The sequence below is a fragment of the Colius striatus genome, chromosome 17 (genome assembly GCF_028858725.1).
Source record: "Colius striatus isolate bColStr4 chromosome 17, bColStr4.1.hap1, whole genome shotgun sequence".
Classification (NCBI taxonomy): Eukaryota; Metazoa; Chordata; class Aves; order Coliiformes; family Coliidae; genus Colius; species Colius striatus.
Window position 1 is genome coordinate 7326853 of NC_084775.1, and position 25803 is coordinate 7352655.

The 25803-nt window shown below is 41.1% G+C and overlaps 1 protein-coding gene across 8 annotated transcripts in view; it reads right to left on the reverse strand.

Annotated features, from left to right (window-relative positions):
• Positions 1–1277: 1277 nt before the first annotated feature.
• The window catches only part of DGCR2 (DiGeorge syndrome critical region gene 2), a 43313-nt gene continuing 18787 nt past the window's right edge, over positions 1278–25803 (reverse strand). For 2 of the 8 annotated variants that reach the window (XM_062009805.1, XM_062009802.1), the window contains 8 exons: positions 18957–19082; positions 16567–16777; positions 15583–15659; positions 13348–13524; positions 11314–11517; positions 7912–8064; positions 7011–7247; positions 1278–6240 (listed from right to left, as the gene is read on the reverse strand). In XM_062009805.1, the coding sequence (XP_061865789.1) occupies positions 5999–6240; positions 7011–7247; positions 7912–8064; positions 11314–11517; positions 13348–13524; positions 15583–15659; positions 16567–16777; positions 18957–19082 (1427 nt within the window). In that variant the 3' untranslated portion in view covers positions 1278–5998. Of the gene's footprint in view, positions 6241–7010; positions 7248–7911; positions 8065–11313; positions 11518–13347; positions 13525–15582; positions 15660–16566; positions 16785–18954; positions 19083–25803 lie in introns of all 8 variants that reach the window. The other 6 variants (XM_062009804.1, XM_062009801.1, XR_009819888.1 and 3 more) reach the window with 5 other exon arrangements.

Below are 25803 nucleotides of genomic sequence, written 5' to 3' on the forward strand. Positions count from 1 at the left end.
CAGCAGCAGCCTGGTGCCACTCCACTCACCTGGGCTGCTCCACAAGCAGCACGGGTAGGTGCCAGCAGCACAGCTTTCCCCAGTCTAAAAAGGATGCATCCTGCAACCAGCACACCGATCACATCAATGTCTGGAGTCTCCAGTTGTGTTGCTAGGAGCACACATCCACAGCAGCAGCGATGCTGAACAACCCTTGCCAGGACAGAAGAGATTAGACTGACTCCACCGCTCCATCCTGTCTCTCTCCAGCTGCAAGTCTGCATTACTAAACCAGCACAACTGTTTAAAGAGATTATTTATCCAGCAAGTTCTTTTGGGGGAATATTCCCTGCCACTAGACAGCTTTGTTAAATAATTCAGAGTTAAAAGCTCTTTCAGGAGTAGGAGCATCACTCCCCAGATCCCTGCAGGCCAAAGGGACTGAGCTCAGGTGAGCTGTCTCTCTCCCTGCACATCTCAGCTTGCTCCATGTCCGCTCAGCTCTCAAGGGAAGTGCAATCGCCTGTAAAGCAGTTCAGGGCTGGTGTGAGCAGAAACAGCATCTGTTCTCCACCTCCCCAGCACCAGACAGGACCCCCTCACACCTCCAAAACATCACTCTAGGCCAAGGCAAGACAAGGCTTCTCCTGCCTTTTCCTGACCCAAGGTCATGCCAGGGCCCTCCCTCCAGCCCCTGTACAACAAAGTGGGTGTGAAACACAGCCAAGGGAAGGGTGCAGTACCCAAACTCTTCCTTTCAGAATTTGATGAAAGGTTCAAAGATGAGATCTTGGAATAGCTCAAGTGGCCAGGATTGCCTGACCTCTTGACAAGCTTTTTCCCCAGCCTCCACAGCACCTGCCACGTGTACGGAGGCAGCACAGCTCAGTGCTGACACTGTTCCCCTCTCACTGTGCATCAACTCTGACTGACTACGTTGGTTCCCCTGAGCCCTGCCATCCCACACTGGCAGCTGGGGGTCCACAATACCCCTCCCATCCTACACAACCACCTGCAACTCCTGCCCAGAGGCTTGGCAGCTTCCCACAGGTTTGGAGAGGGCAGGAGTAGGCTGCACTTCACCTTCTTGGGTATACAGCCAAGACTGCCTTAAAATTACACTCATATAGGTAAATTCCATGAGAATTTGTACACAAAGAGACTTTAGCAGCCTCCCTGCTTGAAGTTAAATGAGTCTATTCATCTTTTTGTTAGAGCACAAGATTTAACAACATTGCTCCTTCGCAATGCCAAGGAGCCACGTCAACGCAGAAATCAGGGAACACTGGGACAGGCCATTTCTCTTACAGAACACAATTTATTTGGCATTTGGATGAAATGTTTCTCACAGCATCTTAAGGAAAAAAAACAAAAGATTAGTGCCAACCCCAAGGAAGAAGTTAAACCAAAAAAAAAAAAAAAACAGTGCCACAGGGTCTGAATTATTATAGTATCAAATTTGAATCCTACATGGTATGTCACAGAATATCAAAACCTTTTATACACGGCCACAGTTAAGTCCAGTCACAAACCAGCTACACAGGAGAAGCCTGCAAATGCAGCGTTGGCTGAAGTTATTTTCCAGGAGAAGGTTCAAAGCAGTGTGTGGTGTGTGTCAGCACCCCAGGCAGCCAGCAGCCCGACGCCAGGGGATCGGAACGGCACGGCCACGCACGCAGCCCAGCAGCACAGCATCCCTGCTGGCAGCAGCTCCAGCCCACACCGTGCTCAAGGTGCACAATATACTGGGAAATTAAAGCTATGTGGTACCGTAGCAGTCAGGTAACGCAGGCTGTTGTCAGGGGAAGCAGATCTTCACTGCTCAAAACATTAATTCCAAAGAAACACTTATTTCACTTGGAACCGGGGAACATAATGTCTGAGCTTTGATTTGCCTCCGTTACACTAATCTGCTCTAATTGTAGGGTCCAGCTCCCAACTTGCAAGGGAGATTTAAAAGGTACTTCTGAGTATTGCATGTTCCTTCACTAGGGAGAAAAAAGACATTTCAGCAACTGAAAGAGAAGAGATGCGTGTTACGGATTGTACGAGGCAACATTAGAACATCAGTGCTTTGCCACTGAAGAGCCACATGTGAAAGATTAAACCATCTTTAAAAACAGCTTCAAATTAATTTCAGATTAGATGGAAAAAGAACAGTAATAATTACTAGTCACAAAAACATTTTCTTCCTGCCAACTATAGGATTAAGTCATCAGAAAGTATTCCACCAACTTCACTCTCTAGATCAGTGTCCTGCCATGAATAAAGGGTAAAGGAATAGTCTAAGGCTCAGAATTAAACATGAACATTACACAGGCAAGCTCCTTGTACATCTGAATGAGAGTTTTGATCTTCCAGCACAGAATGAAACCCACCACCCTTCTAATGTCACAGTCCTCTGCGACCCACCTCATAAAAAAGGTTGTTGTGAGACAAGCCTGTGAGTGTGGGTACCACTGATAACACCCACAGAAGGGAATATCTCGGGTTGCTTCTGAAGCAACAGCAGAGACACCTCAGTATGGCACCACAGTATGTCATGAGGGTGGGGAACCTGAGGAGAGGCCTGAGGAGAGGCCACAACGGGCAGCAGGAGCCCCACGTGGAACCAAGTGCTGCAGCTGACAACCGCGCTCAGAGGCGGCCTCAGAGAAACACAGCGTGCCGCTGGGAACGGTGTGCCAATGCCACCTCCCCCATGGGGCTGGAGGGACGCTTGGCATGCACCAGTAGCTACAAAACACATCCAGAGAAGTGAAAAGTGCTGGGGAAATAAAAAAAGAAGATAATTAAAAATAAAGAAATCAATGCACCATCCAAAGATCTCATCAGCCTAACAGCACTCAGACCAGGAGGCTCCTCCTCAGGCCAGCACCATCCCTCTCTAATTGGTGTTGAGGACAAACAGCTTACTAGTCACCCTGCCAAGGGTAAGGAAGGTTTGCTGAGGAGTCAACTGCTGTCAAGAAAATATAACTCCTCCTCAGTTGGTCCAGAAGTCTGAGTAGTTGTGACAATTTCTGCTGTAAAGGTCCTTACTCCAACAGGAAGTACTCAGTGTGAAAAAGCTACATTAAAAAGGGAGGGGGAAAAAAAAAGAGAGACAATTTTATTGCCAAATTAGAAGCTCACCAAGAGGTAAATGAGCTGTACTTAGTGAGCTGCTCTGCTCAAGGCAAAACTTCCCTTGCTTACAGTTAAGATGAAGAAGGATAGGATAAAAGAGAAAATAGCAGCCTCCGTGCCAATATGCAAGTGGGAAAGGCTCAGAAGCAGTGGGGGAAATATCACAGAGAGGCTTCTACAAAGAAGTCTCCATTTGGAATAGCTACAACCAGGAGCCACCATGAAGCTGCCAGTTGTAACACAGCTTATTTCCAAATAAAAATCACCACAGAACCAAAAGTAAGCAAAAAATATCAGAGTCCTGCAGTTTAGGAGAAGCATGAGGTGAGGTAGCTGCTCACCTCAGCCACAACACACAACCTCAGAGACTAAACCAAGCCAAGAGGCCTTTCATTATTGCACTAGGATACTAACAAAGAACAACTCTTCCATCTGGCCTCAAAAGCAATTAGAAGTTTTCTATTTTGCACTGTTAACAAAATATTTTCCAGGAACAGATTGTAGTAGCACAGACTTTGCATCCTACTGAAGTGCACACGATCACAGCCTGTCCTACAACAGAGCACAGCCAGCTTCAGAGAGGTATTAACCCTAAGAGCCTAATTTACATCCCAGTACTTAGCTTCAGCTAGCTGGACACAGCACAAAGGTTACCATCTACAGTATGTATGTGTGTGTATATATATAACATCTCACCACCCAGACACACACGCACACACACGCACCCGGAGCTATAAAACTGAAGAAAGGTCAGTACATACAATGTATAAAACGTATGAATGTGCTCAAAAATGCACAAAACCCGCTTTATTTTCATACTTCAGAAATGCTCAACAATCTGTATGCATGGCTCTGACTGCTGCTATCCATCCACTTCATTACACCAGGACTTGAACTCAGAGGAAGAGAGGGTAAGAGATGGCACAGGGTGGAGAACTGCGCTTCTGGTTTCTTACCAGCGCTGGTGGAGGCGGGAGGCAGAGGGCAGGAGGCGGTCGGCTCCAGGAGAAGAGGCTTCCCAACTGCGTTTCCTCCCACTCACGTGCCAGGAGCACACCCCAGAACTGAGATTCATGTGTTCTGATGAATTCAAGACTGTTGGCAAGTATCTGAACGTCAAGACACCAGCTATGATCTCAATAACAAAGCTCACAGTTCTCTCTGCAAAAGGAGGTTGAATTGTCAAGACCAATCCCCAAGTACAGTACAAGCCCATAGGCAAGACACAGAATAGAAAGTAGCAGCATATTCAGTGGGGAGTCGGTTGCACTCAGAAACCACAGCAGTGGGATAGGATTTGTCATACAAGTATGATTCCTCTAGTCATTACTAGAAAAATAGATCCCAAACACACCCCCATGTGGTGTTTTCTTCGGATCCCTCTAGGCTTGTACCCTTCATAGGGTAACAGGAGAACACTCACAGGGGCATTCTTTGCAAATTCCTTGTAACTCATCTCACTTGCTGACTGCTACAGTAAGTCAAGGAGAAGCAGAGGCAAGAGGAGGATGGGGGGAAGGGAGAGTTACTGTATGCTGAAATCCCACCAAATTTAACATCGCCTGTAAAGAGGATTTTGCTCTTGTTACCAAAACCAACAGTGCTGGCCTTTGGGCTTAGGGAGGGAGTGAATGAAGCTTTTTGCCATCTGTAAATTAAGAGAGTTCAAACTGAGGGGGAACTTTAAGATGACATCAGACTGAAGCAACCTGCTTTATTGACTCAAGTACACTAAACACACTGTAACCCCTTGTGAGACCTTGGTAAATGGTTTGTGGGGCACACAGGACATCCCTAGAACAGGGAGTGTGATAAGGAACAAATGTCCAGTTAGAACTGAACACCACAGAGTGTGTTGATCACTGTTTTTAAATGGTATTTGTGGAGCTCTAAAGAAGTGAAATGGAAGGGGAGGGAAACACTTCCATGCTAAATATAGCATGTGATAAGAAAAGCAAAAACCAGTCTTGTGCAAATGTAGAGAGGTTAAACTACAAAGAAAAAATCTCAGTCTTCCTTATGGGATTACAACAAAGAGCTTCATACAGGGAAATCAGACTGCACTGAAGCTAATTGCTCCCTATCACTTCCCTGTGTGCTACCTAACACGTTACCAGGATTCTACCAAAGGGACAGAAGCATTATACAGACCGTTTTCCTCAAGTGTCAGAAAGTTTACCTGACAATGAGATTTTTCAGCTACCAACAACAAATTGTAATTGCAAATCCTAGTTTTTTCAGTACCCACTTGAAACATATTGTGTGGATCATTCATCTTCCAGTCCCTACGGTGTTCTGAAACAGCAAGACAGGTCAAAGCACACAAATGTTTCATACTGTGTAACTTACTTGGTGGCATGTGCTCTAGCTCCTCAGTGTTCCTGTTCTATAAAAGGGACCCTGAGCCCCTTCCCCTGCAGTTCATCTTCTCTGTCTTTTCCAAGTGTAGCACTGAAGCGAGAAGGCAACTGACTGAACAGTGACTGCCCCCACCCTCCTCTTCCATCATCTCTTCCCTGTGTCCAGTGGTATCCAGCCAAATCCAAGCAGCTTTTTTCTGATGTAGATTTTGTTTCCTCTTAGGTTAAGAAAAAAAACCCCAAACCTACTCATACTTTTCACCTCCTTAGAAGTCAAAAGAATTCTCTGCACTCTTCTCCATAGCCCATGGAAAAAAAGAGCAGTTATACAATCCATATTTACAGGACAAACCGATTAGTGAATGAATAACGACAGCCAAGAAACGCGAGGCACGATCCTAACCTAGAACATAAACGCAGTGTTCAAAAAACCGAGTGGAGATTCCTTCTGAAGTTCAGACCACGGATTAGTGTTTGTCTGTGCAAACAGGTACTAAAACTATTTGATGGCCAGTCGGCTTTTTGCTCCTTTATACAACAGTATTGAGAGAACAGTGGCTGTGACGGCTGCCCATAAGAGTTTCTGCCGGTGTGTTCTCATTTAGCGGTGTGTCAGGAGGGACGAGAAAGGTGCTGCTATCAGCAGAGTCTTCCAGCTCCACTGGAGAGGGACCAACTGAGGGAGGAAGTGATCCCTCTGTACACTGTGGGGATGCATCACAGTTTCCTAGTGATGGGGGACTGCTTTGCACAGTCTGAGAAAGAACTCTGTCTGCAAAGGAGAAAAAACAAGCCGAATCAGAACACAAAGTACAGGATTTGACATTCATAAACAGATTCACTATCTGCATTTATGGAAGCTCTGAGTTTTTCCTGGTTCTGCATTAATGCACAAAGAGATGATGCTGCAAAAGAGCAAAGTTACGTAAAAAAAATAAAGCTCTGATATGAAAATAAGATCCTTGCACTAATCAGGCTCCCTTATCCTGTGAGATATGCTGCTACAAACCCCCACACTGGAATAATTTCTACAGCGTGTATCGCAGCTGCAAAACCAAAAAGCACTGGGTGAATCATTAGAAAGTGATATTTTTGGTCATTTCTTGAAGGGTGTGGGTGAGGGAAGTAGAGAGAAGACACTGGATATATGTTACTCAAAATCTCTCGTACTTGACATTTATTCTACTTTTTAACACCAATCTCTACAGATCTATCTCCAAAAGACTAGAAAAGGCATCAGCACAGTGGAAACTAGGTAAGCTGGTTACCCATTCAAGGTAAGGCTTGAGAATAGGTAAGGTCTAAGAGTTAAACTGCTTGCAGCACAGATTCCATTTGTAATTTAGATGATCCAAAGAACCTTTGGGAAAAACCAAGCTTAAGAATACATTTTAACAAACAACTTCATCACAGAAATAAGAGACTTTATAGTAAAATATATCTTCCCATCACAATCGCTAAAACACATGGTTATAGTTTTAAAAAAACCTAAAACATTCAACCCTCTAGCCAAAACAAAAAGAGAAGTTACTGCCTGCATACCTGGAGTGGAACAAAGAATGCTGTCTGGATTGACAGAAGCCTCGTAAGGAGGAGGTGGGTCATCTGGATGTTGAATATCTGGATATTTGTAAGCAGTATAGGGTGGAGGTGGATCATGGAAATGAAATGCTCCACCTTCCCCATCGTCTGAAAGATGCAGTGGAGTAAGACCAGTTCCAAAACCATCGGGACCATAATCAAATCCAGGCATCCTGCGGCCCAGGTTAAAATGGTGCACTATTTCAAGAGAAGAAGTAGTAAGTGACTTTTTCTCGTGCTTTCTTCTACAATTAAAGACAGATCACAACACCTTTTTCCACTTTTCACACCCAAGGAACTCATGTCTCCTGAAGACCTAGAAAGTCTGTATTACCTACACAAATCAACTCACTGCAGTTCCACACTACCCAGGGCCACCTGCTCCCAACCTGCTTACCCTGCATCACATCTACATTTGAATCTAATCTCTTCAGACTCAGCAGATCATTCACATATCCAGGATATTTCAGATTTGGACTACATGCAAACAAAAACTACTTTTCTGTTACTGACTGAAAGAAGTTCAAGCCTGAACCTACCAAGGCATACACACAGGAACAGTCAAGCAAGACCGTGACATTCCCCACCTTTGATCTGTCAATAACATGCATGAAGCACAAAGCAAGTGTTGATACAAGAGTTCCTTCTTTGAACATGGAGTGGTTCAGAGAACTAAAGCCTGCACAAACCATGCCCAGCTCAGGCAGCCAGTGCAGGACTACTTTTGGGTACAGTACTGGCTAGAATCTACAACTAGCCTCGTGCTGAAGTTTTCTACAGATTTGCAGATTCCTCTGCTCTCTTTATTCTGAAGCACACACACAACTTCGACCAAGATTCATTACAGATACAGGCCACTTACGGTTTGCCCCAATCAAAGACTCTATGCGCTCCCTGCGCCTCTGGCGCAGGCGGTGGACCATGAAAAGCAGCAGAGAGAGGATGAGGAAGGAGGAAATGCAGCTGACGATCAGACGCATCCCACCGGCCATGGAGTCAAACAAACTGTTGCCATCTGTCACATAAAACAACAACATCAAAAGTGTCTATTACTTTCATCCAAGACTCATTTTTCATGATATTTTGTCAGAAGTGGAGCTCAATGTCAAGTGGAGATTCATTGGCCTGCTTTAACACTGCTCCTTATTTCAAACATGTAAGAAAATTATGAATCATCAGGTGATTTATCCATTGCAAGTTTCTAAAAAGATCTTAATCAGCAACAGGGACAAAATGTTGAAGGCTTCAGGTCTGTGAAAATGGGAAAAATTAATGGCATTTTGCACACCCTCTTGTCCTCCCTGGCATGGCTGATTATACCACACTAAAGAGGACACCAAGCCTGGAAAGCTATGGAAAGGGTCTGAGAACTGGAATATCTGCACACTATTTCTACGTGACTTCTGGATGTCTTAACTTTCACCTCTAAACTTTGTCATTATCAGGGAGATGGAGTCATCTAAAGTCTAAGTCATTGGTACAGTGCTTGGCATCATGAAGTGATAGGAACTAAAAACACCTTACAGGTGAATCAACATGATAACCATCTTTCAGGAACTGGAGGTATTAAGGTAAACAGGAATTACACCTTTCCCTAGAATCACACAGAAAGTGAGCGGCAGAACATGACAGACACAGGCTTAGACAGCTCTACACCACTGCTAACCAGATCCACACTTGGAAGGCTGTTGCAAGCAAATTACCACTGTGCTACCCGTGCCAGACAAGAGGTATTAATTTTTCACAATTCAACTAATCACCCTTGGTTATCCTGAAGTAACATGTGTACACACAGATATGCACAAAGGAAAATGATCCTGCTGTGTTCTTTGCACCAATTTCCTGTTAAAAGAGTTCTGAGTGAGAAAGGAATTCAGCTCAGAAACAGACGAAGTGGCTGCACAATCTGGTCCCCTACTGCTACGGGACACAACCAGCACCAACAGACACCCCTGTCCCCATCCACCACATCCACTAGTTCCCAGCCAGATCCTGGCCATCTCTCCTTTTCTGCACCCACCGCAGTCTCAAGAACGCTCTCAATACTTATCCTTTCACTAACAGCAGCTAAAGCTGTATCAAAGTTTCCTTACAAAAGCAAGCTAAAAGCCTCACAACTGCAAGCACTGCCTTGCTACTAATGCTGTAACAGAAAAATCCACCTAGTTGATACCTTGTCGAAGTACATGGCTAAGGGGCTGGTATTTATCACTTAACGCATTCTTGGCAGTAAGAAATTCATTTAATAGTGCACTACACACAGAGCTCGAACATGACACCCTCTCAGATGTGTCTGTGCAGCACAAAAGCCTCTGTGCTGTCAAACCTTTCAGCAGCTCTCACTGTCAGAGCTTGAGCTGACGCAGTCACACACCTACCAACCACCCTCCTGAACAACACAGACCCCTTGTTGTTCCTCCTCAATTTTATGGCAATGCTGACTTTGTGAACATCATAAATTAGTGCTAATAACTGCCTTTTAAAAAGTGACTTCAGTCAAATATACACACAGTCAAGCATGACAATCTTGTAGGCAGAAAGTCTGACTTCTATCCAGTCTCTTCAGGCCAGCTACAACGGCAATTGTTGGACCTTCTGGGGTATCTTGGGCCTCCATCACACTGCTCCCAGCTCCTAACATTCAATCGATTTGGCTGAGTAAACTACACAAAGACAAATATCTTTCAAGAGTATAGCTGTGATTGCTCAGCTTACCTCTACCACTGAAAAATTCCCTACTACCAAGTCCTTGAGTAATATTCATTACGCAACTATAATCATTGCTCATCCACTCACACTTCCAGGTTTGATTACTTGCCAACTCAGCAACAAGATTTATTTCCCCCAGTCTCTCCTTGGATGATTTACTTACTGTTGATTAGTAAACTGTTTTCTTTCCCTTGCAACAAAGCTTAGGGAAGATATAGGTAAGAATTGGACAAAGATAAATATATGGTGATTAAAGTAAACAATTCATTAATTCTGTCATCTGGAATAGTCATAAATACCCAGAAGGAAAACAGAATGCTTAATTTAAAGATTTCAGTATCACTAGCTAAAGTAACTTCATTATGAAGGAAGTTGGACAACTGCTTGATGATTCTTCTCTCAAAAATGAAGTTACTAAAAAACCAAAAGAACACTTCAGGCAAGAGTATAATGAAACAGTCTTATTTAGCATTAGTGCAGAAAGACAAGCTTAAAGATCAGAAAGGATGTGGTAAAACACACTTTTCAAATCAGTATCCATGAAGCTCAAACCTCAGAATAAATGTGAATGACAACAAGGAGCCAGTGGCCTTCTGTAGTTAAGGCAAATAAGAAAGGCTGCAAATTTGGGAGCCAGTGAGCACTACTTTTTTTAAAACAACTGAAATAGAAGCCTCTGATCGCAAGAGTTGACCTTCTGTGTTTTCCATTAGGAGTTTAGAACAATAGTTTCTCAGTCACTCAGATAAGATATTTTAAAATACCAGGAAAAAAAGAGCAAAACAATGGCTGAAGTCGGAAGAGACATCCTGAGACCATCTAGTCCAGCTTCTGCTCAAGCAGTGTCAGCTAGAGCAGGCTGCCCAGGACAGAGGCCAATTGGCTGTTGAATATCCCCAGAGATGGAGACTCCAAAAGTAATGTCTCAATATTTGACCACCTTCACAGAAAATTCCAAGCAAGATAACACTTCTCTGTTCACAAGCCTCTTCACAGAAAAACGACTCTCCCAAAAATCTACATCCCCAAATGGTGATTGACACACAGTTCAGTCAGAGTCAACTGAAGACTTTACTGGTCCAAAACACGAAGCTGCACTGAGATGCCAAATCAAATAAGCAAGGTTGCATGTCCTGAATTATTACTGCAACTCTACATAAATTATGAAGTCTGCTCCCTGTCTGATCTCTGCATGCAAACTTCCATACACATAAGCATCTTTTCTGGACATGAGCATTTAACTAGTGCTCAAGAGAAAAGTCTTTTCATGACAACTACAAGACAAAGGAACCACGCAAGATGCTCTACTAAAAATCCACAGTAGTGTCAGCTTCCATACAAAAAATAAGCTATTGGTTCTCTTATACAAGTAGCATCAAGGATGACTAAGTATTTAAATTTTCAGGGACTTGAGATCTTCCTCCACAGGGAGTTTGTACCCAGCAATGTCGAGGCATTGAGAAAATACACCATTTCAAACAAAGTTACACCCAAAAGTATAAGGTTGAGCACTGAACTCATTTTTCTTGACCCAACTGTAGCAGCCAGCTCTTACCTGGGTCTAAACATGTAAATTTGCAGCACTCCTTAGGGTCCTTTCGATACTGCTGACACCCCTGGGGCCGTTCACATAGAGCAGCTACACACATTTCAGGTTCACCGTTGTGACACGTGCAGCTCAAACAAGGATCATTGCCTTTTGGAGTGAAATAATAGCCTTCATCGACAATGTTGTCTTTGATATCAACACAAGTTTGGCCTAAAACAGAAATGCACATCAATATCCAAGCGTCTGTGAGCCTGCTGGGCAGGAGTCCAGTTTGTTCTGTTACATTAAGTGATTTGTAAAAATAAGGACAACACCAGTTAAAAGCCATGCCTTCACATTAAAGCAACTTTGAAAAGGACTCTCCAAGGAGTGAGGAAGATAATGGATAGTCTGGAGGCCTGCTGGGATGATACACTGCACAAAACTGACAGAGTAAGCTTTAAGTATGTAATGGAATTGACACACTTTCAGGCTGCCTCTCCAAGATACAGGAAAGCAAGTGCCTTGAGAAGTTTAAGCTTCACTGGCAGTATCTGCTGCAGCTCCCTGTCTCTCCCTTGGTACTTAGGAAGAGCTGGATTTTCTCTGGGCCAAACCTGAAGGACACTCTTAACAGGCCAGGCTTAAAAAAGGAAGCCAGGGAATCATACTTCCACTGTCCTAACTCCATCTTGATACCTGCCCAGGGGAGGAAGTTTAGGTGTCTTCTTTCCACTGTCCTTTCCTCTGCCTGACCTAAAGGCAGGTACCAAAACCAGAGAGAGAACAGAGACAGCACCGGGTTCTGCCCACTGAAGCAACTGCTCACTGAGGGTGGTTTGCCCCCTCCACCCTATGCACAGCTGGGAGGGTCCAGGAAGGTCGAATTGGAAGACACCTGAGTAGGTCTCCAGCTCCATCTCCTGCTCAAAGCAGGGTCAGCCACGATGCCTCAACAGGTTGCTTGGAGTTCTATCTAATCTGGTCATAAAAACCTCTGAGGATAGAGGCTGCACAACCTCCCTGGGAATCTGTTCCACTTTCAACTATCCTCTTGATTAACCATTTTTCTCTGACATTAATTCAAATCTCGTTTCAACTAAACATCCCTCAAGTCCTGCCACCACTAGAAAAGCCTGGCTCCACCTCCTGATAACTCCTTGTAAGTACAGGCAGTTGCTCTCGTGTTCCCTGGAAGCCTTCCTTTCTCCAGGGTGAGGGGGCCTTATTCCCACCTCAAAGGGCAAATGCTTCAGTATCAGATTCCAAGATTTTACTACATTTCAAAGTACACAAAGACAATATCTTGTCTTCCTAATTCTCAATATCTTGTCTTCCTAATTCTCAATATCTTAGGTGCAAAAGAAGACAGAGAAGGGCTGAATTTCCCTTGACATTCTGCAAGTTTTCTTGCTTTGAAGAAAAAAAGCAAACTAGAAAAACTTCTAGAATGGCAGTAAAAGTTCAACAACTTTACTCCTTCTTGCAAAGAAGCATTATCTATATCACATATCTTTAATATTACTTGAAAATAGTGCCAATATCTCTGCTGGTATACTGTCTTTTGGAGGAAAGAAACAAGATACAGAATGAAAGCCTTCTCTCTTCAATTTAAGCCAGTAGCTGCACTTGCCTTTCCCCCCCTCCACTACTTCTAATAACTGTCTGGAAAGAACGTAATAGCTTTTGCTATATTCAAGATGAAACAGCAATTAAGTGTTTCCCCATTTTCATGTGCAGTTAATAATTTAAGAGTGGTATTTACTAATAAGGTATCTTTTTTTTTAAACTTCTTTTTTCAAGTATATTTTATTTTGGGGCTGATACTGCTGCCTAACAGTCATTTTTTTTGGTGAAAATCCATACTGTGGCTGACAACCACAGATTATGATGCTCTTATTTATTCAAAGCAAGCCCCAAAATTTAACTTCTCCCCTGTCCTCCTCCTTTTTGCTTTTTAAATTCACTGGGCAAAAGGTAGAAAGGATAACTAATTGCTCCATATTTGTTATACTCATGTTTAAACATGCAACAGTTAACACTGAACTAAAACCAACTTACTCCTTTTGCAGAGGAATGAAGACTTCTCATAGCAGTTTTCAGCATACCAGCTGTGTAAACCATGGTGCCGAAGGGTAGGGAAATGGAAACACTGAAGCTGGGCACAAAGAACGTTTTCATTTTCAGACATAGCTGTACCAAAGATAGGGTCAGGGGGTAGAAATACTTCTGAAGAGCCTAGAACAAGATGCATTCGTATAAGCAGCCTGCAAGTATGCAAAGCTTTAGAAAGGCTTTTCAATGCCAATGATTTCACATACATCAGTTCTGCTACAAGGCTACTGTATTCTAGCTTCCTTTAGCAGCATTCCTTGAGGGAAGGCAAACACCAGGGAGGGAAGAGTGACTCTTAAGAGAGAAGAGGCTGCTGTTTTCAAAGTACTGGGCAATTTGGTCATTCTGCACCATCAGAGTGATGTTCTGATATCTCCTCAAGTGCTGCTTCACCAAGTCTCGTGAGGTTTGCCTGCTGAGAGTTACACACCCCTTCAAATATCACTGAGCTCGGCCATACTTGCTACTAGTGAAGCAAGAGCCCACACTAGCCTTGTACCTGGCACTCCCAAGTACTTACTGGTGCTCCCAAAGACACATGCACACCTATCCTGTGCAGTGCACAGCCAGCCCTCCCCATCTCATGCCACTCATTCATAGTGCAGAGCAGTGATACACAGACAAAAAGGCTGCTGCACTTGTGCAAAGCGATATTTGGTCCTTTCAGCTCAGGTAATTGGTAAAAGACTGTATTGCAACGGGCTCCAAACAGTGTCAGAGGTGTTGAGGGCATTTTGTAACTTCTAAAATGTTGTTTCTGATCAGTGTTAAGTTTCACCATTAGACCTGCTGGCATGCAAAACTACAGAGATTAATGGCACAGCAAGACACAGTAATTGTGAAAAATAGTCTATTTCATTTGTTTTCAGAAGCCTGCTTTACAAATCTGTGTACATAAACACTGATTTTAACAGCTCCTGCAGTTGGCATATTACAGTCTTTACACACAATGGTCCTTGCAAACACTTAGGTATGATGGGGTTTTGTTTGTTTGAATTTTTAAATACAATAAGGTTCCACTACTATTTTTTTTGAGAGTTTATGTTATGTTTTTTGAGAGTTATGAAACAATAATGGAATGAACTTTCCAATCTATAGGACTCGTAAATCCTTTTTGAAACAGATACTGTGAATTCAGAGTCTGCCTCACTACCAGCCAATGAAGCTTAAGAAGAGCTTTTCAGAAGCTACTGAATGCTGCTATGTACTTTATTTCACATGGGTATCCCTTTATTAAATAGAAAGCTTGCAAACAAAGTAATAGATATTGAGAAGGTTTAAATTTATATAATGCATAAAATCAAATAAAAGGATAAAAACAAGTATAATGATCTTTCTCTTATTTACACCTTCCTGACTCCAAACCCTGTGTCAGCAGAGGGCAGTGCAGTCAACTTTTCAAAAAGCAAAGACAGGTCCTTTTAAAGGATAGCGTTTGTTTGTTTTCCTGGGCTTCACAGGAGAAACTTACCTTTACAAGTTTTGTCCAGATCTGAAATCCCTGTTATGGGAATAAGCTGGACTTTCCTCTCTCTCTTTATACTGCTGCCCAAACTGCCTTTATTTAAAGTTTACCATTACCTAAACCAGCACAGTACTTAAACGTTCAAATCCACACACAGGAGTTGATATAATGACTTCAATAATAACTAATTCCTCCACTGAATTAAATATAAAGGGTACAGAAACATAGCTTTGGATTTCCAGCAGAGGGAGCTGATTGTTTTGTAACTGAAGTTCAATCAGTGAGGTCTGTGAGATTACTGATTGGTTTTTAAATTGTATCAACTGGGATTTCTTTCTGGTATTAGGCAAATTTGGTCTTGGTTTAAGTAAATTATCTGAAGTACTTTAAAATGAAATAAATCTGGGTAATTCTGCAAAATTAAAGGGTTTTTTCAAAGTACATAAAAATCTACTGATTTTTTAAAAGCCCCAAATACCCTACACTAGTCTGTGCAAATATTAGACATTCACCACAGAAAAGGAGAAACGACAGAGTAGTTTCCTTTTTCTCAGTTCAATCAAGATGAAAGCCCAAATAATCTTAAAAAAACAAAGTATGTTTTCTCCACAAGACATCAATGTGAAAGACTAAAACTTCTTACACTTGAAAATAAGACCTGTCTCAATTATTAAACCCTTCTGTTTAGACACTAAGTAATAATTTCAGTGGCCCACCTTTATAAGCTACTTCCCAGTGGCCTTCTACAGAGTGGTTTCGATTGGTGATCACATACTGATACCCGACCCAGAACCTACAATAACAAATAAGTTACATTGTAAAGATACTGGCCAGCAACTTGCAAACAAATTACAATAAATTACACAGAACCTTCCAATGTTTTTATACTTAAAGCCAACTTCCAAAATATTTTGATTTTTTTTTTCCTTAACATGTTGTCAATATACAGTCACTGAAGTAAAGGAATAGAGAAAAACACTTGATAGTGTTCCTATGTTTACAAATGATAATTCACCATGTCTTCTACTCATAATAAGTGGCTTATTGTGTTATGGCAGTAGTTTGTATCTTGAACCCAAAAACCACACAAAAGCATCCAGAAGTCAAATATTTTAGAAGTAGACAGACTGCTCTGGATCAAACCATCTAACCCTCCAGAGAGACACACACAATTACTGAACTGCTCCTGGTGATCTGTCAGCAGCAGCCCACGAGACTGGCACAAACCCACAGGCAAAAAAAATGAATTACATTTAATGGGAAGTAACAAAGTATCTAGAGCCACCAGAACATAGTTCTCCCAACTCAAAATGGCTTTTTACTTCACTCTTATCTCAAACTTGCAGTCTTTGTTAGAGCTACTGGTATTGAATGGAAACCAAAACTCTGTTGAAAAAACTGAAGCATCACTTCTGTACAAGGCAGTGCAGCAGTAAGGTCAGTGTAAAATCCACCTTCCTTGTTGCTGTTCAAGAACACTGGTGCATTGTTGAGACAGAGTGAAGACAGAAAGATTCTGTTGATTTGTAGCCTGTCAATTAAAATACAAAATACAGATGGCCACTGCCAAATAGTCAACCAGCATGCTGAGACTGAGCTATTGACCTGAAGTCAATTTTATCATGAGATTTTCTAAGCAAACTGAATTACCAGCATTTGTATCACACAGACATAATCTTTTTCCTTTCCTTCTTACTCACCTACGCTGGTCCTTCCTTACAAACGTTTTTTCTTCCAAGTCCCACTCCTGTGCCAGGATAAACCTTAGCTCCTGGTCTGCAGTGAAGGTGGCGAGGGATCCATTCACTCGCTGACATGTCTGCACAGCGTCCCAGTAGTTCTCCCCATTTAAATACACCCTGTAACAGCTGGCTGTGCCTTCATAGTGGTGCCACCCTGTTGGGCACTTTCCTAGGAAACATGAAGAACAGAAGGGAAACCATTCCCCCCAAATTAGTATCTTCAAGATAATACATCCTAATCAGTTTGTTACAATACAGTGCAGAATCACCTGTATGTGTACACACAACATCTGGTGTTGTTTCACCTCTCCAGTAGGAAATGTATGCCTTACAGATCACAGAAGACTTACTTTACTGCAGCTTTTGATCAAGGATTACTTTTTAAAATGTATTTTAAAAGATGCATCTCCTAGTAATATTTCACAGCACTGTGGCAGTCTTTAAAGTCTTTAATTAGAACTGATGATCTACTGTAGAAGATATTTCCCTGCACATCTTTATAAATCCAATGAGTTCAATCAATCCAAGTCAAAACAAGCTGCAAGAAGCAGGAAGAATACAACAGTAGTGACCAATTTAATGATTCTTTCTGTTAGGTGGTTAGCAATACATCCAACTCTTTGTGACGTTTTCAACCTACTTCTATGTATTCACATAATCCTGCTCCCCTAGTTGATCACTAGAGATGATGGGGTTCTGTGGCAATTGTTATTTGCTTTGGAAAAACATCACTGCAAGTGGACCTTTAGGAAGTAAGAAGGTCATGGTGTGAATTGCTGTCTCTGCTTTCTCTCAACTCAATTGAGAAAGTATGCAACAAAAGCCTTCAGGCATTTCTGTACGAAACAGACCCACAGGGTTTTGACTGACATTCTTAGGAGTGATGAGTAAAATAAGAGACACAGCTGGATGAAATTTAAGAGAGACATGAAACAATTTTAGCATCTACAGTTAATTTTGCACATCTAAAATCCCTTTAAATTCACATAGGTTTGTTTGTTGCATGCACTCACAGATTTCCTGTTCTCAAGCCTCTTTATTCCCTTCATAGTGATATTTATCATCAAATAATGATATACAAACTCAGACTTGAAGCTCTTTCCTTATTCTCCATTTATGAGATAATTTAAGACCTACTGTTCACATCACTGAGATGAGACAGAACATGATATCAGACCACAGAGCATATTGTATAATGCTGTATCAATTTCTAAATTGCTTTATTGTCCTCTATAAACTCTAAATACCTATTTTAGTAAGTATTTATGTCTTTTGTTTTTTAAAATCAACAAAGAGTTGAATTTTTACTTTTGCTAATCATTTGTCTTTTTCAGAAGATGACAATGAATCAAAGCAATTGTTCCCAATTACTGATATGCTGTCTTCCTCTGCATCCTCTTCCTAACCTGTCTGTACTATCCCTCTCTCCCAGGCTGATCAGTGTTGTCTCAAATTCCCATCTGGATGATCCCTGGAGTAAAGTGGGAACCAGGGAGAAGAGGGAGAAGAGGGAGAAAGTAGCAGAAACTTAGATATTTTGATTCAGAGGCAGCAGTCACTACAAGCTATGATCACTTTGCAGGACATTTCTAATGCCGGGACTCGGATGCCAACTGTGGCAATAGCAGTGCTGCAGGTGAGCATGTGGGACAGCATTTAAGTGATATTATTCAAGATTCCTGACCAATTGATGGGAGTAACATGACAAAACCCATTCAAGTGCTACATAGTTACATGATTTCTAAAAGTCCCTTCCAACCCCTACCATTCTATGATTCTATGTCAGACAATCTTCAGAGAAGCAAGTGAAGAATTTCCTCGAGTTCCCCACTCTCCAGAATATTCTTTGTATTAAAAAGGATACAAAACTCACAACATCAGAGATTAATGCACTTAATTAATGATAGTGCAATGTCTTTCAGATCATCTTCAAAATTACTTCAAACAAGAACACTCATTTTGGTTTCACCCCACTTTCCAAAGCAACAGCCCTACACACAAGCTTAGATCAAGACAGAAGGGCTAAGCTATCACCTGTGCTGGAGGCTGAAAGCATCACTCACACCACGGGCTGAGTCTTCTGTTATTGCAACAAGTTACAGAAAATTGCAACACTGGTTTCATAAAATCAGGATTACTAGGAAAGTAGAATTCTTTACATGTACTGGCCTGCTAGATTAACTATGCAGTATAAGAGGCCATGTATAAAATTAATGTACAAAAAGAGTAAAAAGCACCGCACACAAACAAAATCTGGTCAAAAAGTTATGCAAGAGAAAAAAAACTATTAATTTCTGAAAAAAATAATTAGCAGGAACATGGCCCAGACTTCCCAGTCTGCAACTTACTGTTAAACCGGACAGGCTGTGCCACACTGATGGTGTGAAAGCGAGTTGTCTCTGCTCCTCTCCCTCGATTGTGCCTGTTGTCCCCATTGTCCTTCCCATGGTATGTTCGCTGGTCCCCTGTCAAGCCTGGAGACCAGAAGGAATAGTCAGTACTGGTGAAAGACGCAAACAAAGGCAGATTTTATTTTACTAATCCTTCTCAGTATTTTAATTCAAGACATACATGATAAGTAACACAGTCATGTAAACAAAGATGGTAGATCCCACAATAACAGCTTGGCCATTTTACACAGTACGTAACTGAAGTATCTGTCATTCAAAAGAAGCAACAAGCCAGCAAACAGTTCTTGTAGAGTAAGCTAAATACTTTGGCAGATTTTCAGCCGCCTGCAGTTGTACATTGGACTTGACACTCATCATTTCAATTGCTGCAGCATACGAATCATCCCCAGTGCATTTTATCTGTTACTGTTAACAGAACTACCCACTCTCCAGCTGCTTCCTTTCTCAGTTGGATGTTCAAGGGTATAAGACAACTTCTCCAATACTTTTCCAACACATTCTCTGAGATCTAGGACAAAACTAAAACCAGGAAAGGAAACCTCTTCAGCCAGAAGAACAAGGTTTTTCATTCTCTCTCAAGATTCTAAAGGAGATGTTCACTACTTCTGAAACAAAAACCATACAAACTCTCAGCACACAGTCAGGGCTCCTGACAGGCATACATGACAACTGGATGCAGTAACTCAGGAAGAATGCAGTGCAAGATGTTTTGGGTTTTTTTTTTCAGAAAAAGAGGCTGGGGGGGCTCAATTTGCCTACTACGAGTAAATAAGGAACACACAGTTCAGGTGGAGACATTGCAGAATGGGCCATTGCCAACAAAGCTAGACCTGATCTAAGTTGACCTGCTTCTACAAAGGGGTTGGACTAGATGATCTCTAAAGGTCTCTTCCAACCCTAACATTTTATGATTCTATGATCCGAAGTAGGAAGGCTAGCACAGTGGTGGGGAGAAACCTTTGAGAAAGATGGTGATGAGCATCCAGAATGATTAATCTGAAGACAACGGATTAAACCTAAAAAGAATGAAGAACCCGAGAAGTCAGCATTAGAAGTATCTACTAGTATGTAACTTAATACTACTACTTTTCTTTTAAAGCTGGTTAGCCCAGCTAAACCAAATAAACTAGTCATGATCTCAAATAAAGAGGAGATACATAGCCTTCTTCAACAGGTTTAGCTCCATCTGTTTGAAACATTCAAAATTCTGTCAATAAAACTTTCTCTTTTCAGACTATCTTTAAAAAGCAAGAGGTCCACAGCAATTTCATGATAATTTAAATCCAGACTTGGAAACTGTTCTATTACCTGGGGGGGGAAAGACCTCCAGAAAATCCACTGTCAAACAATGCACTCTTTGGAACACGTTATCACTAATGAGCAAAACAAAATCACTAGCTGGAGTCCAGGAATAGCAGAGCAGCTTTGCATACATCTGGCTCTAGCATACTGAGTTTGCCCTGGGTTAATGGGATAAGGAAGGGATATTTAATTACCATGTTATCCTAGGAATTACATGTCTATAGAGATCATCCATTAAGAAATGGTTGTGCATAATACACTCACATTGCCTTACAGTAATAAAGTAGTAACTCTACTGTTCAATATTAGAATATGCTGTTTCTCGTGGGCAAGAAGTTGGTGCCAAGAAGTTTAGTTAGTGCACATTTCAAAGGACGTGAAGTGCTAAAATAATCTGGCAGTGAGGATCACTGATAATTTTTCATTACTTTGAAGGCAAATCTATTTTTAGTTTTAGATTTTGACTGTTCTTAATCCCAATGGTTCAGTGGCACTATTTCACTGTGATTTTCAGAGCGATACTGAGACACTGAAGAACCAAATCTTTAATTATAGTAAGACTTTAAAAATAATGCTAACTAATGTAGAATGCTTTATCAAAGATGAACTGAGCTTGCTCTGTTTTCCCATGGCAGTAAATGGTAACAACTGAACCCAAAGAATCAGAAAGAACCAAATGCACAAAGAATTAGTTCCCTTTCAGATGTGAGAGCAGATGCAACACCATATGGCTGACCCTCCATGGCTAAACAGAACGCCCACAAGGAATTAACAATTTGCCTCCCACAGGAATAAGAGAAGTTCAGAGGTTTTAACATGTGAGGTTAAGAAAGGGTTGCTTGGACTAACATCTTCAGTTGACAGCATTTATGCCAGATGCTCTGAAAAACAGCTACCCTGATCCAACACAAAGTGAGCTCAATCAGCCCTCACCTAGGAAGTGAGACATTCATTCCTCCGTCAGCATCTGCCCATGTGAGCAGACTCACTGCTGGAAGTGGTAGGGACTGAAGAGGTAGAAAGCAGCCACAGGTCACTTCTCCTTCAAGCCAAACACTATCAGCTGCTTAATAAACTGGTGCTCATTAAACAGTAAAATCCTTCTCTTTGACCCGAATTTTTGGTCTCAATCACAAGCATTAAAGGCAACAGCAGTATTTTTACTAGCCAAGACAGATAGTTCTCTTTCCTTTGACTTTGTACAATTATACTAGAAATGTAATTCTAAAAACCCAAACCCAAACTCACAGGCACGATTTTTTTCCTCACACCAAATATTATAATGTGGCAAATGAGCATCCTCTAATCTGTTTGCAAATGGATCAAGTCATGATTAATATTCATCCATCCTCTTCCAATTTACAGTTGTTATCTAATTCACTCCAGCACAATTACAGTCTAAGTATAGTTGTATACACCAAGAAAGTCACCCAACACTGCTGATACTGTGATTGTTTTCAGTTGTTTAAAACTTCAAGCTACCAATTCAGAATGGAAATTTGCCATGCTGGATGGCTTCTACTACATTTTATTTTGGTAAAATTTTTCAGATCTGAATTAAAACAGCTGCTTTGAACAATTGTTTAGAGCAAAAATTAAGAGATTGAAAGGGGAAGAAGTTTTGCTTACATTTCTAGATACCTTTCAGCTGAACATGTGCTGTCACTATAGGCTGCGAAGCACAGCCCTGCTAACTGACTCGCAGAAAAATCTTTGTGCCATGTGTACAGGTTTTGCTGCTCCTGTTGATGGCACAGGAAAACAGAGGGGACAAATATAGCCACATTTAAGTCTGAAATATGAGCTTGCCCAGTATTCATAGAGGTTGGAAGGAATTCAGTTATGTTCTCCATGCTCTTCTATGTACATCCACTGGGATTACTCTGCAGAGTTTACTTTCTTTGTATGTGGTGTCTCATTAGGGGAAGTCAAGCACACAGCAGAGTAGAAAGTTTGTTTCATCCCCCTCAGCATCTCCATCATTTGGACCAAGGAAGCAAAAAGTGATCAGTGAATATCAGATTTTGGGGAGTTGAACTGGAAAATTACTGCATCACAGATGATGGATAAATCACTCAAGCCAAGTCCTTCATAGGAATGGATATACTGTCAAATTACATAAAAATTAAACTGTGTAGCAAACAGCTTGTCATATCTCAGTTTTTTCCCCCACTATTTGAGTCCCTCTTGTTTAAACCCTCAGATTCTCAACATTTACATAAAATCTGCATTGTCCCCTAAGCTTCAAATTTTCTGTCCAGTATATTACCTACTAAAAGCCTAGAAGCTTTTAATTCCATCTGGTAGTTTGAGAGGTGAGTAAACTTCCAGATTAAATCCAGTTTTGTGCCTAAAGATTTGGAAATGTAGTTCAGAAGACTCCAGAGAGCAGTGATTCTTCTCAGATCGAGCTGTTCCATGCTTTGCATTATCAATTGTATTATGCTAGGAAATAGATGCCAACCAAGAACAGTATCCTGCTGTGCTGAGCACTATTCAAAGTAATAGGCTGGCAGTAAGGATCTTATAATTTAAACACCACAAAGTAAGGTAAAAAGGATGCATCACACAGGAGTTCAGCAAGGGCTCAGAAAAGGTGTAATCACTGCACCCACAAACACTTGCATGCCTAGTAGGAAGGGTGGGAGGAATAGCACCTTACACATCACAAGTTGAGACTAAAAGGAATTCCACGTGTTAAAGGAAAATTGTCATTTTGAAGGGACACAGTAAGAATAAAAACAGCCATGATGACTATCTTCAGAGACATAGTCTAGCAAAAATAGGTATTTCATACACTTATTCAGATTGTCAATGAATTGATGTCTTGCCTAATTGTGTACTAAAAAAACCCAGATATAATAAACTATTCTAATAAAAAGAGTCTCAGGGTTTGGGGTGTTTCTTTTCTCAGACAACACGATTATCTAATTTATTAATGATAATTAATAGACTATTATTATTAATAATAATAAATCTATACATATTATTTTCATCATGATTATTTATTAGAAGCTTTATTACTAATGTGAATGAAATAAGGCCTAAAAAAGGTGAACCAAAGCAAGTGACAAATAGCTTACAATGGCTTTGCATTAAACCATTGAAAATATCAACATGACTAGTCATTGACTCACACCATCACCACCACAAAATCCTAATTTACTGCCATTGATCTTTTCCAGGTTGCTCAGTGTGCCATTAGTAGCTCAAAGGCTGAAAAGTAACAAGGTTCCCATCCAGACTCAGAGCCCTTTTTTGCAAGCTTGCTTTTCATGCTTCTGAGAGGTTTTATCTTTTCATTTAAAGATATTTTCATTCTCCAAGTTTCACAACTCCAGAGGGCTTCACTAACTAGTTCTTTTAGTATTCAGTCTACCCTTACTGAAATTAAGAACCTTAATTAAAAAGTATTTAAGATATCATCTCATGATCGCTCATCTAAATCCAAAGCTATTTTCTGAGTTTAAAAGCTGCATCATTTCTTGTTAATTCAGTGGTCAGTGAATAAAGCTGTCACTCCTGAGCATGACTATGTGCTACTATTATTAGCAGCATTAGCTCCCCAATCAACATCCCAGGACCTGTTCTCTTCTATGACTGGTATGTATTGCTTTCCCCAACAAAAGAAAACTTTGCTTTTCCAAACTTATTTCTGGCCTCAGATTTCCTTTTATTCATGCTATTCTTTTTCATACTCCAGTATCTCATTCACATGCACACCAGCACACCAAGCTGTCCTTATTCTTGATAGTTCAGAAATAACATATGCACTTCAAAACCGATTTCAGGTAACCCACTAATTTTTTGATACAGGTATAACAGAATTTTTACATTCTACACCAGTAGTTCTTGTTCCTCTGGTTTGCTGGCTACACTGCTTGCTTTACTGTGCAAACATCTCAGGTCTTTCATAAACACCACACCCAGCTTTCTGGCTGTTTCACTGAGCACAGCCTTTTCACCAATTACTTAGCCAATTAGTCTTCTCATCAAGTGGAATACTTTCCTGCTCTACGTTATCCATCCTTTTCCTTTCTAGTATTCTTTATGCATATTATTCTCCCTTTCCTGGGTACAGGCACGGTGATGAATCAAGTCTCCCCAACACATCTCTTAACTTAAAAGTTCTTCTCATTATGTCAGGCCAGATAGTTCAGTGCAACCTATAGCCCCAACAAAAAAGCAGAGTCTGTCTACAGAGCAATATTACTTTCATAAAAACCTCCTTCTAGCCATATATTAAATATTCTTTGCAACTGCAGTCCTTGAGTCAACATCATCCTGTTGCATCCTCCACACGACAAATTAAATTGCTGACTCATACACTAGGCAACAAGAGAAGATAAAAAAACGTTTTATATTTATTTGGATGTTCCAATATTCCCACAAGTGATGCCTTCAGTGCTTTCTGAGTAAATTCAAACATTAACATGACTCTGCTTTCCCCTAGCCATTGACTTTCATTTACATCCAGAACATTATTAGGTCTCCAGTTTTTCCTATTTGGCCAAAGTTAGCTAAAACAAAGGAAGAATAACAACACAACTATAAAAGCATCTCTCTTAGGACACCCACATGGTAAATAGTATCCTTAAACAGAGCATCAATGGCACAGTTTAATTTTCAATGTCAGAAGGAACTACAAACAATTTTTCCCCCATGCTGCAAATATATACACACACAAACTGTCCAAAAGGTTTCTAAAAAGAGGGCTGAATACACTCTTTTAATTATTTGTACATAGCACACACTGGAGAGATGACTCACTACAGCACAGTTTCAAAGTTTGAGTGTTAGATTTATTACTCTAATTCCACTAGAAAACATGAATATTTTGAAGAGCTTGTTGTTGTAAAATAACAATGTTATTATTTTGCAGCATCTCTTTAAAAATTACTCAAAACTCAGAATGCACCTGAAGTACCACATCCAGCTCTGAGTCCACAGTAGAGAAAAGACAGGGACCTGTTGGAGCAGGTCCAGGTCACAAAGAGAAGGGTCACAAAGATGATCAGAGAAATCAGATCTCTCCTATGAGTAAAGGCCGAGAGAGTTGGGGTTGTGCAGAAGAACAACTTTCTCCTATGGAAAAGAGAAGGCGCCAGGCGAGCTTGTTGCAACCTTTCAACACTTAAAAGGGGCTTAAAATAAAGACAAGAGACAGGCTTTTAAATAGGGCCTGGAGCAACAGGATAAGCCATAATAGATTTAAACTAAATGAAGGTAGATTCGGTCTAAATATAAAGACATTTTTTAGTATGAGGGTAGAGAAACGGGTTGCCCAGAGAGGTGGTGGATGCTCCATCCCTGGAAACATTCAACATCAGGCTTGGACAGGGTTTTGAACAGTCTGATCTAGCTGAAGACATCCATGGTCATTGCAAGAGGGTTGGACTAGATGACCTTTGAAGGTCCCTTCCAACCATCGTTCCATTATTCTTTCCCAAGAAAATTAAGCATTTTAGTATCAAAGAACTTT